Source organism: Dipodomys merriami, unplaced genomic scaffold (genome assembly GCF_024711535.1).
Source record: "Dipodomys merriami isolate MVZ:Mamm:240054 unplaced genomic scaffold, mDipMer1.0.p SCAF_242, whole genome shotgun sequence".
Lineage (NCBI taxonomy): Eukaryota > Metazoa > Chordata > Mammalia > Rodentia > Heteromyidae > Dipodomys > Dipodomys merriami.
Window position 1 is genome coordinate 1,180,764 of NW_027203849.1, and position 13,122 is coordinate 1,193,885.

At 39.9% G+C, this 13,122-nt stretch overlaps 1 protein-coding gene across 4 annotated transcripts in view; it reads left to right on the top strand.

Moving 5' to 3' along the window:
• The window catches only part of LOC138835945 (ubiquitin carboxyl-terminal hydrolase 34), a 205,512-nt gene that overhangs the window by 22,267 nt on the left and 170,123 nt on the right, over positions 1–13,122 (top strand). For 3 of the 4 annotated variants that reach the window (XM_070034520.1, XM_070034518.1, XM_070034519.1), the window contains exon 3: positions 1,164–1,584. The exons of the other annotated variant lie outside the window; for it this stretch is intronic. In XM_070034520.1, the coding sequence (XP_069890621.1) occupies positions 1,164–1,584 (421 nt within the window). The remainder of the gene's footprint in view (positions 1–1,163; positions 1,585–13,122) is intronic. 4 annotated transcript variants of the gene reach the window in all.

A 13,122-nucleotide genomic window follows, 5' to 3' on the forward strand; every position in this document is an offset into this window, starting at 1 on the left:
AAATTAAAAGTATTCTATTTTGAACAAAATATGTCTCACCATGTAGTACCCTAAGCAGGCCTCAAACCAGTAGTATTTCAGTGTTATTCTTCAAGGGCTGCAATTACAGACATGTATCACTGTGCCTGGGTAAAAGTTGTTTGGGTGAGTGTGTGTGTATAGATATATATATATATATATTTTTTTTCTTTTTAAGGTGCTTGTCCTGGGGCATGAACTCAGTCTAGGTGCTGCCCCTTAATTTTTATGCTCAAGGCTAGTGCTCTACCATTCTAACCACAGCTCCATATCCAGCTTTTTTTTTGATGACATGGCTTCAAACTGTGATCTTTAGATCTCAGCCTCCTGAATAGTGAGGATTACAGGTGTAAGCTGCTGGTGCATAGCTTAAAAAATTGTATCTTAACAGTAATATACATTTGTTAACCTTAAAGTTATGAGATGAGAGTTTGGGATTGTTATAACTGGATTATTCTGGCTTGGGTTGTTCATAAGTTTTTTGCTTTTTGTCGGTCGTGGGGCTTGAACTCTGGGCCTGGGCGCTATCCTTCAGCTCTATGAGCTCAAGGCGCTCTACCACTTGAGCCACAGTGCCACTTCTGGTTTTCTGTTGGTTAATTGGAGATTAGAGTCTCATGGACTTTCCTGCCCTGGCTGGCTTTGAACTGTGATAGTCAGATCTCAGCTTCCTGAGTAGCTAGGATTACAGGTGTGAGCCACTGGTGCCCAGCTATAACTAGCTTTCAAAATACTCATTGAATATGTGTTCAGAATTCAGTGAAGAAGCAAAGGAATAGCCCATAATTGTTTTGCCTAAATAAATTCCTTGTGTAAGAAGGATAGATACATACATAAAACTAAAGATGATAGTACTAATCTTCACATGGTGACTTTAACTTAAGTTCCATTTGTAGGTGTGATGTTATCTTTTTGAGCAATTATGGTGCTACTTCAGCAGAAATGAGAAAACAAAATTTAGATAAAGGGCTAAGAATATAGCTCTGATAGCATGATGAAGGCCCTGGGTTGGAGCCCTATATTATAAAACCAAAGCTTCTCAAAAAGAAGAAAATAAGTTTTAATATTTGCTTTTAAAAAAGTATATTAAAAATAATTGTTGCCTCTAGGAAGCATTTATTTATTGAATTTTTTTTCTCTTATAGGCAATGTCTATGCTGCTTCAAGGAATATAAGCATTTGGAGATTTTTAACCAAGTAGTGTGTGCACTTATTAACTTAGTGATTGCCCAAGTTCAAGTGCTCCGGGACCAGCTTTGTAAACATTGTACTACTATTAACATAGATTCCACGTGGCAAGATGAGAGTAATCAAGCGGAAGAACCACTGACTATAGATAGAGAGTGTAATGAAGGAAGTACAGAAAGACAAAAGTCAATAGAAAAGAAACCAAACTCTACAAGAATTTGTAATCTGACTGAGGAGGAATCTTCAAAGAGCTCTGATCCCTTTAGTTTATGGAGTACAGATGAGAAGGAAAAACTCTTACTATGTGTAGCAAAAATTTTTCAAATTCAGTTTCCCTTATATACTGCTTATAAACATAATACTCATCCTACTATAGAGGTATGTAAAAATAGGTATTGTGAATTTTTAGTATTAGTAAGCTTTAGGTTGGCAGTCTATTTCTTATGAGTGAACTTACTGTTGATGGAAAAATATACTAGTTACTAGTGTTGCCATGATGGTTTCAGTTTTCTCCAGAATATTATATATTAACCTATTTTGAAATTTTGCTCAACCCTATTTATAAATTGAACTCATGAAATTATTAGTGATTGACTTAAACATTTTGATACTGTAGACCTATATTGTCCTTACTGTGACTCTTTCAAGAATGCTTTTTTCTCTTTAATTTTATTATCTCTAAGTAGTTGTACATTTCAGTTTCTTGATAAGTATCATTCCTTTCATAGTTCACCATCTTTAAAAAATTGTTGATTAAGCTGGACAGCAATGGCTCAGCCATCTCAGGCAGGAAAGTCAAAGATACTCTGCACCAGCCTTGCATGGAAAAGCTAAGGGATAGCACCCAGGCTGAGTTCAAGCCCTAGTGCTGGTATGCATCTGTGCACAGACAGACAGACACACAGAGTGATTGTGGTAAAAAAGGCACATAGAATCAATTTCATTCATAGAAACATAGATGATGGGGGGGGAGGGGGAGAGTGAAATTGTCAGGTACTGAGTTCAAATCTTGGTCTCTAACCCAAGAAGAACCCCCAAAACAAAACACATATGACAGACTGTGATAGTGATAATCACTATCATTCTTTTTTTTTTGTTGGTGGTGGTAGGAGGGCTTGAACTCTGGACCTGGGCACTGTCTCTCAGCTCTTCAGCTCAAGGCAAGTGCTCTACCACTTGAGTCACAGTGCCATTTCTGGTTTTCTGAGTGGTTTATTGAGATAAGAGACTCAAGAACTTTCCTACCCAGGATGGTTTTGAACCATGATCCTCAGATCTCAGGCTACTGAGTAACTACAATTACAGGCATGAGCCACCGGTGCACGGCACCACTATCGTTCTTAAATGATAGTGATATTAAGTAATAGTATTCTCCTAGTGATTTTTATAATGATTTTCAAGCATTTGGTAGTTTACCTAAGACTTATTCAGATAGGAATTTCTTTCTAGAAACAACGAATTAAGATAGTTCCATGGTATTGTGTTAGTGATTTAATGAAACAGTTATCTTTTCATATTGGGCATTTACTTTGGTAGTTTTATATGCGTTTATACAGCACTTGGTTTGAGATTTGGTTGGGTGAGTTGAACAAGTCTCACCTGTTTGGTATTTAATGGTTGGTGGTGAATGAAGCTACTTGTATTTTCTCCTTATAGCTTTTGATTTTCCATGAGAACATGAATTTGATTTCTGTCAGATTACAAACAGATTTTATTAGTGTTCAGAGAAGCCAAAAGTAGAAGCTTTAGTAAGGCTTCTTTAAATCCAGCTGCTGAAATGTCATAAAATGAATTTTTCACGTGTGAATTTGCTGCCTTGTGAAGCAGTTCATAAGAGTCAAAGGGGGTAGTGCAATAGATTCCATCTCTGGATGGAAATACAGCTAAAGTTTTTTTTTAAAATTTTATTTTATTTGTGAACATACTAAAGTTTTATTTTATATTTTTGGCTTTCTGTTTCCTGTGACACTGGGATAAGAAAATATGTGACTTTTAGAGAGTGTACCTTTTCTTTTTTTAAACAATACTTGCCTGCTTTTTAGATTAATTCGTTTTATTTAGTTTTTTGGTATTGGCATCTTAGCACAGGGCCTTATACTTGCTAGGCAGGAGCTCTCCTCTAGCTATGCTTATTTGTTTTAAAACTTTCGTACTTCTCTGAACTTTTCTTTGCTTTTTTTAAAAAATTAGAAAATAATTCTTTCATTGTAATCTTCCAGTAATTTCTTTTTCCTTTTTTTTTCCAGTTGGTCATGGGGCTTAAACTCTGGGCGCTGGCCCTGAGCTCTTCAGCTCAAGGCTAGCACTCTACCACTTGAACCACAGCGCCACTTCCAATTTTCTGGTGGTTAATTGGAGAAAAGAGTCTCATGGATGTTCCTGCCTGGGCTGGCTTTGAACCACAGCTCTCAGATCTCAGCTTCCTGAGTAGCTAGGATTATAGGCGTGAGCCAGTGGTACCTGGCATCCAGTAATTTCTTTTTTGTAATATTTTCACATTGAATTTAGGCTAACTACAAAATGGCCCAGGAAATAGATATTTTGTCCTTTAGAGAGTTCTCTTAGCAGTATTTTAAACCAGATTGTGCATGCTTGCCCTCTTTCTCCTTTCCCTTACCTCTTTTGTACTTGTCAGGGCTTGGATGCTGTACCCGAGCTTTTTTGCTCAGGGCCTGCATTTTCTACTCTAACCACAGCTCTACTTTTGGCTCCCCTCCATGTCCTAGGGTTTGAACGCAGAGCCTGGGTGCTGTCTCTGATCTTCTTTTGCTCAAGGCTAGCATTCTACCACTTGAGCCATAGCTCTACTTTCTGGATTTTTCTGAGTAGTTTATTGGAGATATGAGTTTCACAGACTTTTCTGCCCAGGCTGGCTTCCAGCCTGCAATCCTCAGATGTCAGCCTCCTGAGTAGCGAGGATTACAGGCGTGAGCCACCAGCACCCAGTCTTTTCTTTTTTTTCTCTTTTGTAGTTAATTTGCGATAAGAGTCTCACGAACTGCTTGGGCTGGCTTTGCACCTCAATCCTCAATTCTCAGCCTTCTGAGTAGCTTCCTGAGTGGCTTGGATTACAGGCAAGAGTTGCTGGTGCCTGGGTAAATTGTGCTCTTCTAGAATTCTTAGTCTGTTAACTTTGCTGGTAGAAGCTTATTAAAAATATGTTACAAACCAGGTGCCAGTGGCTCACATCTGTAATGCTAGCTTTTTGGGAGACTGAGACAGGGAAGATCAAGGTTTGAGTCCAGCCTGTGCAAAAACAAGAAATGAGTCCTCTTTTTAACTAATAGGCAACTGTGGCACATGCATGTTGTCCCTGATATGTAGGAAGTATAAATAGGTGGACTGCAGTGCAAGCATGAACCTGAGTAGGAAGTGAGATGCTATCTCAAATATAACCAGTGTGAAAAAGCAGTATTATACTTGCCCAAGAAGAACAAGGCTCTGATTTTAAATCCTCCCAAAAGTTGTTAACCATTTTAAAAAAGAATCTTTTTTCAACAATGAAGATCTATCATCTAACCCATAAAAACAAATCTTAAGAACATACTTTAAGAGGCTGGGAAGGTGGCTCAGTGGTAGAGTGCTTGCCTTGCATGCATGAGGCCCTGGGTTTGATTCTTCAGCACCACAAAGCAGAAAAGGCCAGAATTGGTGCTATGACTCAAGTGGTAAAGCACTAGCCTTGAGCTGAAGAGCTGAGGGCCAGTGCCCAGGCTCAGAGTTCAGGCCCCATTACCAACAACAACAAAAAAAGAAAAAAGAACATACTTTAATATCTTCATTTGTTACTAGAATATGCTAGAAATAATCTGGTTAGGAATCTCTATATATTACATTCACGTAGAAATAATTTTTCTCCAGTTAAAAATTTGTTCCAGGGCTGGCAAAGAGGATCAGTGGTAGAGTGCTTGCCTTGCATGCATGGGGCCCTGGGTTCAATTCCTCAGCACCACATAAGCAGAAAAAGCCGGAAGTTGTTCTGTGGCTCAAGTGGTAGAGCACTAGCCTGAGCTGAAGAGCTGAGGGACAGCGCCCAGGCCCAGAGTTCAGGCCCACGACTGACTTTTAAAAAAAAAAACAAACTTGTTCCAAAAGCTGTATGGCAGTAGCTCAGAGGTGAGATATGAGAATTCTTTTTCAAAGCTAGCCTGGGCAGGAAAGTCTGTGAGACTCTAATTTCCAACTAAAAAGCCAGAAGTGGTGCTGTGGCTCAAGTGTTAGAGAGCTATCCTTGAACAAAAGAAAGCTCAGGGACAATGTCCAGGCCCTGAGTTCAAGCCTTAGGATCAGTACACGTGCCTGCGCACCTCCCTCCCCCCCCCTCCCAAAATTGCTAATGAGTCGGGCACTGGTGACTTACACTTGTTATTCTAGTTACTCACAAGGCTGAGATTGAGGCTCAGAACTAACCAGGGCAGGAAAGTCTGTCAAATTCTGGTCTCTGATTACCAGAAAATTTCATGACAGTGTCTAGGCCCTGATCAGTTCAAGCCTCAGGATGAGCATTAAAAAAAATCCTTAATAATAGAATTGTAATTAGTACTATACTGCAATTTTGTTTCTAAAATGTCCAAAAGTGATGTCTGTAAATGTAGTCATAGTTATACTGAAAAAGAAGTTTAAGCTGGCTCACATCTGTAATCCTAGCTACTTAGGAGGCTGAGATCTGAGGATCGTAGGTTGAAGCCAGACCAGGAAGGAAAGTCCATGAGACTTTTCTCTCCAATTACTGAAAAAGCCAGAAATGGCACTGTGGTTTAAGGGCTAGAGTGTTAGCTTTGAGTAAAAAGGAGCCTAGGGACAGCTTCCAGGCCCAGAGTTCAAGCCACAGGACCAGCAATATAAAAAGAAAACAGTTTGGTTTTTAAAAATTATTATAAATGTGATATACAGAGGAGTTACAGTTACATAAGTCAGGTAAAGAGTATTTCATTTGGGGCTGGGAAGGTGGCTCAGTGGTAGAGCGCTTGTCTTGCATGCACGAGGCCCTGAGGCCCCTCAGCACCACATAAGCAAAAAGAAAAAAACCCGGAAGTGGCCCTGTGGCAGAGTGCTAACCTTGAGCTAAAGAGCTAAGGGACAGTGCCCAGGCCCAGAGGTCAGGCCCACGACCAGACCCCTCCCCCCCCCCAAAAAAAATTTTAGACAATGTCATTCTAGACAATGTCATTTGTGTGATTGATTGCTTTGTTGAGAGCAGTGGTTTCACAAGGTGTAGTTTTTTTTTCTTTTTTTTTTCTGCCAGTCCTTGGGGTTTAAACTCAAGGCCTGGGCACTATCTCTAAGCTGCTCAAGGCTAGTGCTCTACCTCTTGAACTGCAGCTTCACTTTGATCTTTTTTGGTGATTAATTGGAGGTGAGAGTTTCACAGATTTTCCTTCCTGAACCTGCTTTGAATCTCAGTCATCAGATCCTACCCTCTTGAGTAGCTAAGTTTATAGTTGTGAGCCACCAGCACCTGGTGACTTACTTTTTTCAGAGTACTTTCTCTTTGGTTGGTGGTGGAGCTTGAATTCAGGGCTTGAGCATTGTTCCTGAGCTCTTTTGCTCAAGGCTAACTCTCTGCCACCTGAGCTACTGCTCCACTTGTGGTTTTCTGGTGGTTAATTCGAGATAAAAGTCTTACAGACTTTCCTGCCCTGTATGGCATTGAGGTGCAGTCTTGAGACCTTAGCCTCCTGAGTAGCTAAGATTATATGGGTGATCCACTAGCACCTGGCTTGTCAGTGTACTTTTAAGAAGTATCACATAGGGAAATCTTGAATAGAAGGAAAACATTGAAAACTCATGGGTTGGTGTTTTAATAGCTGAGACTTTAAAACCTAGTCAGTGCCCTCATTTTAAGGAAGAGTGACTTTAATCTTTAAAGAGTTTAAAATTCTTGGGCAAGTATTCATAGCATGTTACTCTGAAGAGTTTTAAAATCTAAGTCTTAAAATTGCTGAACTGCTTCTTTCTCCTATTGGATTAATCCCTGTATTTTTCCAGTACTGAATTAGAAGGAAACTTGGACTCCCTTCTTCATTTTCCTTTCTTCCTCTCTCCTGTCATCCATGTCAAAGTTCACAATATGTGTATATGAGTCAGAGACAGAGACAGAGAGGCAGAGGCTTACTATGTTTGCTTTTCTCTAACTTGTGATATCATGAGATCCTCCTGGCTCAGCCTCCAAAGTTGCTGGGTCTGAAGGTATATACCATCATGCTCTGCTAAAAATTGTTGATATTTTAAAGGATTTTGTGATTAATTTGGGTCTTTGTTTTACAACTTTTGTTAATGTTGTTAGTAATAAGGCCTACTTTAAAAGATACAATGTGGGAAAACAGATACCAAATGAAATTTAGAAGTTAGATTGAAAAATTGACTGCTATGTTTTGAAGCAATTTGTTATCTGAGACAAGAATAAATACAACATCGCCATATTCAGAAAGGGAGTTTGTAAACTAGCATAGATATCATTTGTTGTTTTGTGTATGCTCATATAGAAGGGGATATACTATGGGCTGGGAAGGTGGCTCTGTGGTGGAGTGCTTGCCTCGTATGCATGAGGCCCTGGGTTCGATTCCTCAGCACCACATACACAGAAAAACCCAGAAGTGGGTGAAGTGGCTCAGGTGGTAGAGCACTAACGTTGAGCTGAAGAGCTCAGGGACAGTGCCTAGGCCCAGAGTTCAAGCTTCATAACCAACAAAAAAAAAGGGGAGGGGGATATACTAGTCTGCACAGCATATGCACATGAACTACATAAATATGGTTTGAAAAGTTGGCCTTGAAAATTATGCTCCAGCCTGTTGTATTGGTTTGCTGCTGGCCTTCGTGCCACTCCGTGTTTTTGATATGAATAGACTCTATTAAGGTGATGGCAGATGAATACAATGTGGAAAGCCTTTACCTGCTTTTTGTGCCAGGAGTGGGGCTTGAACTCAGGCTCTCGGTGCTGTCTCTTTTTTGCACAACGCTGGTTCTGTACCACTTAGGCCATTCCTCCAGTTCACCTGATGTTTGGATGAAGGCTTTGCCAGAATTACAATTGGCAGTAATACCTTTGGGTTCATTTTTTTTTTTTTGGGTCCAGTCGTGGGGCCTGAACTCTGGGCCTGGGCGCTGTCCCTCAGCTCTTCAGCTCAAGGCTAGTGCGCTACCACTTGAGCCACAGTGCCACTTCCGGCTTTTATCTTTTTGCTTATGTGGTGCTGAGGAATCGAACCCAGGGCCTCAGGCATGCAAGGCAAGTGCTCTACCACTGAGCCACCTTCCCAGCCCTACCTTTGGGTTCTTGAAAGAAGCTATGACTGGAAGCTTGTCTATCTCTAATAGTACCAGTGAGTTCAGTGCAGAAGTATATTGCATGCACATTGTGCATCACTGTTTGGTATTATTAATGAAAGAAGATAAAAATTGTAAGGATTAGTTAATACAGAACATTGTAACTCTACACATATGTGGAAATGTATACAGAATCTCATGCTATTATAGGAAAGAATCAAGTCTATGAGAAGAATCCCAAGTGAGGTATTAGGAGAAGTAGTAGAACCATTCTAAAATGTCCCTTGGCCCAAATACAGATTGGGTAACCCAAAGGAAAGCCGACTTCCTCATTGTTGCCAAATGCTAAACCATATATTTAAACATGAAGATTTTTTTTCCAGATAAATACAAACTTTTCAGGGCCCCACTCCCAAAAAAGTAGTGATTGGTTATAAATAATATTGGTGAGAGGACTCTCATATTCTTTATTCTAAATAGATATTTGTAATTCTGTAACATGAGATATTGCCATAGATTTTAAGTTCTTCCTAGCTAGAAAGGAAAAGAGTACATGAACTGTAGAAACTGGGTTTCATGGCACATGCTATTCGTCAAGTTGCTGAGTTACAGGTTGAAGGACACCTTATCTTAAACAATGTAGAAAATATGTAGAAAGGAGAGAAACCATTATATTCTGTGTATATATAAACTGTTTACATCGTTCTAAACCATACTGACTTTTTTTATTGCTACCTCCTCATTAACCTCCCTCCCTTTCTTTCCTTTCTTGAGACAGATCTTTTTTGAGACTCTTGCTATGTTAGCCCAGGGTAGCTTCACATATATTCTCTTCCTCTCTCAGCTTCCTGAATGCTGAGATTACAGGAATGTGTCAGTACTTGCACCTAATTCATGCCTTTTTAAAAATTTTGGAAAACTCATCTCTGTAAGGCTAGTTGTGGCTGTGCAATATCTCTAATCCCAGCACTCAGGAGCCTGAAGTAGGAAGATGAGTCTTTTTTTTTTTATTATTGTGAAAATACTGTATAGAGGGGTTACAATTACATGGGCAAGATAATGAGTACATTTCTTATCAAGCATTGTAGCCTCCTCCTTCCCATCCCTTCCCATCCTCTCCTCGGCCCCCCCCCCCCCCCCCATCTCACACCAAAGTTGTAAAGTTCGTTTTCGACATAACTACTTGTACATCTCATTGATGCAATGGGTCCACCTGTATCCCTATTTAAACGATTTGTTTTTTCCCTTCCCCTCCACAAATTATACTGACATCAAATACAGTGAAAGCAGGGGTTATACCATGGGGGAGGGACATACAAAGCAACAAAGAAATAATCTTATAAATGTGTTAGAAACAATCGCATGAAAGAAAAAAAAATTTGAATATATATCTTAGGGTTCATTTCCCTAACATCAACTTATCTGACCTTTTCTGCTTGACTCAGACATATACTAGATATTGCAAATAAGGGAAATCATAGGACCTATGTTTCTTTGGGCCTGGCGTACTTCACTTAATTTTTTTCCAAGCCTTTCCATTTCCTAACAAATGGGGCAATGTCATTCTTTCTGATGGAGGCATAGAAAGGAAGATGAGTCTTTAACATAGTTTTTAATATAGCAAGACTTTAAAACAAAGACAAAAATTCCTTTTAAAGTCTGACAAATTAGTGGTTTTTAGTCTATTTCCATTTATGCTTCTATTACTGCTAATTTGAGACCACTGACTTAAAAGTATGTATTTCATATTTTATTTACATAATATAGAAAAAGACTAAAAATCCTATGTTCATGAATCTATTCTTTTTGTTTTGTTTTGTTTTTTTTTTGGTCCGTCGTGGGGCTTGAATTCTGGGCCTGGGCACTGTCCCTCAGCTCTTTAGCTCAAGGCTAGCGCTCTACCACTTGAGCCACAGCGCCACTTCCAGTTTTCTGGTGATTTATTGGAGATGTTTCACGGACTTTCTTGCCCTGGCTGGCTTTGAACTACGATCCTCATATCTCAGCCTCCTGAGTAGCTAGGATTACAGGCATGAGCCACCAGTGCCCAGCTTCATGAATCTATTCTTGGTGAATTTTTTTTTTTGTAGAATTACTCAATATACTACTTTTTTTTGGTCCTGGGGCTTGAACTCTGGGCCTGGGCACTGTCCTGAGTTCTTCAGCTTAAGGCAATCACTCTACCACTTGAGCCACAGAGCCACTTGGGGTTTATGGTGGTTAATTGAAGATAAGAGTCTATGGACTTTCCTGTCCAGACTGGTTTTGAATTTTAATCCTCAGATCTCAGCCTCCTGAGTAACTAGGATTACAGATGTGAGACACTGGCATTATTCATTCTTTTAGCAAATATTTAGTGAGTCTGGATTGCTTGCCAGGCCACAGACACAAATATGAAGGAAACCCAGCCCCTGGCCTGAAAGAGATCATAGCCTGGTGCAAAGCAGACACATAAGTAATAATGTAGTGTTACCGTAGTTCGTAATGGACACAGGGCTGTGAGAACAAAAGGAAGGGAGGAATTCTGTCTCAGGGTTACTGAGGATTGGATCTGGAGGCATCATCAAGCAGGGGATAGTTGGTGGTTCATACCTGAGATCGTAGTGCTGAGGAGGCTATGGCAGGAAGATCCAGATTTGAGACCAGCTTAAGCAGAAAAGCCCACGACCCCATCTCAAGTATAATCAGCGACAAACAGGGCTGTAGGTATGGTTCGAAGCAGCAGTGGTAGAGCTACTTGATGACACTTAACAAGCTTGAGAACTTGATTTTAAACTCAAGTACTGCCATCTGGGCTATGTAGACCTGTCTCAATAAACCTAAAAAAGGAAGGGAAAAAAGAAGGGAAGGGAGGAAAGGAAAAAAGGAAAGACAATTGGATACTAAAGACAGAAATAAACTCACTTGACAGAAAAAGGCAAAAAGAAAACAGTCTAGCTCTGAGAGTCAGAGTAAAGATGGGTGAATATGGGCTGGGATGAAGGTGGGTGAGAGACTATTTGCCTAGCATTCAGGATGCTGGGGGTTAAAACAAACTGGACTTGCATTACAAAAGAAAAAGTATCAGTTGGATAGAAAAGCAGCAAATCCTAGTGTTGGTGTGCACATGTAATCCCAGCATTTAGGAGGTAAAGACACCAGGATTGTGAGTTCAAGGCCAGTTTATATTAAGTGTGTGTGTGTGTGTATGTGTGTTTGCATTTGTGTGTGCACGTGCATGCTCGTACTGGGGCTTGAACTCAGGTCTTAGGTATTGTCCTTGAACTTTTTTGGTGGTTAACAGGAGATAAAAGTTTTATAGCCACAGCACCACTTCCGGTTTTCTGGTGGTTAATTGGAGATAAGAGTCTCACAGATTTTCCTGCCCGAGCTGGCTTTGACCCATGATCCTCAGATCTCAGCCTCCTGAGTAGCTAGGATTACAGGTGTGAGCCACCAGTGCCCAGCTTAATTTATTATTAGTCGGTTTGAGTTGTGCAATTGTTACCACATCTGTTACCAAATTTTAAGAATATTTCCATTTTTAAATGGCTGCATAAAATTTAATCATGAATCAGATTGATGGATAGCAAATGTTTTAACTTTAAGGTGGATTATAAATCATTTCAGTGAACATCATTATCTAGCACTTAGGAAAAATACCCAAAAGAGACAGTATGCATTTAAATACTGATTAGATGTGATTTGCTTTTCCAAAATCATCATACCTGTTACACACTCATCATCAATGTGTGAATGTGGTTTTCGTTTAAATCTTGTGTATGGAAAGCATGTTGTGGGACTCTTAAGTATTCTTCTAGAGAATTCCAGTGTACAGTTTCAAAAATTACTTAACCATGCTATATTTTTGTAACGATTACCTGATTTACTTATTGCTTGGTTGATTGCTTGACTTGATTGCTGTGATGGGGATCAAAATCCAGAACAAGAAAATGCTAGGCAAGCGCTCTAACAAACACCAAGCTAATTTTTTTGTTGTTGTTGATGGTAGGGCTTGAACTCAGGGCCCTGGTGCTGTCCCTGAGTCTTTGTGCGCAAGGCTAGTGCTCGTATCACTTGCGCCAAAGCTCTGCTTCCTAAGCTAATCTTAATATTTCAGTTTTACCTGATTTTACAAAAGAGGATCAATTGTTTTTCATTTAAGAGAAAAAAATTAGTCAGGTATAGTAGTGCCTGGCATTAATCCTGTTTTTCTGGAACTGAAAGTAGCATCCTGAGTTCAAGGCCAGCCTTGACTAACATAATGAGATTCTCAAAAATTGAATGCTGGAAGCTGGGTGCCAGTGGCTCAGGCTTGTAGTACTAGTTACTTATGAGGCTGGGATCTGAGGATCATGGTTCATAATAGTCAGGCTGGGCAGGGAAGTCCATGAGACTCTTATCTCAGTTGAAAACCAGAAGTGTAACTAATTGTGTCTCGAAATGGTCGAGTACTAGCCTTGAGCATAGAGCTCAGGGGCAGTGCCCAGGACCAGACTTCAAGCCCATGACCTACAAACAATAAAATTGAGTGCTGGATACTAAAGAGTTCAATGAGAGAATGTCTGGCATGTGTAAAGCAATGTAAAACAAAAACCGTGACAAAAACAAAAATAATGTAGCTAATGCTATAGAAAAATTTCTTTGAAGACTGCCTAAAGTATACCTTAG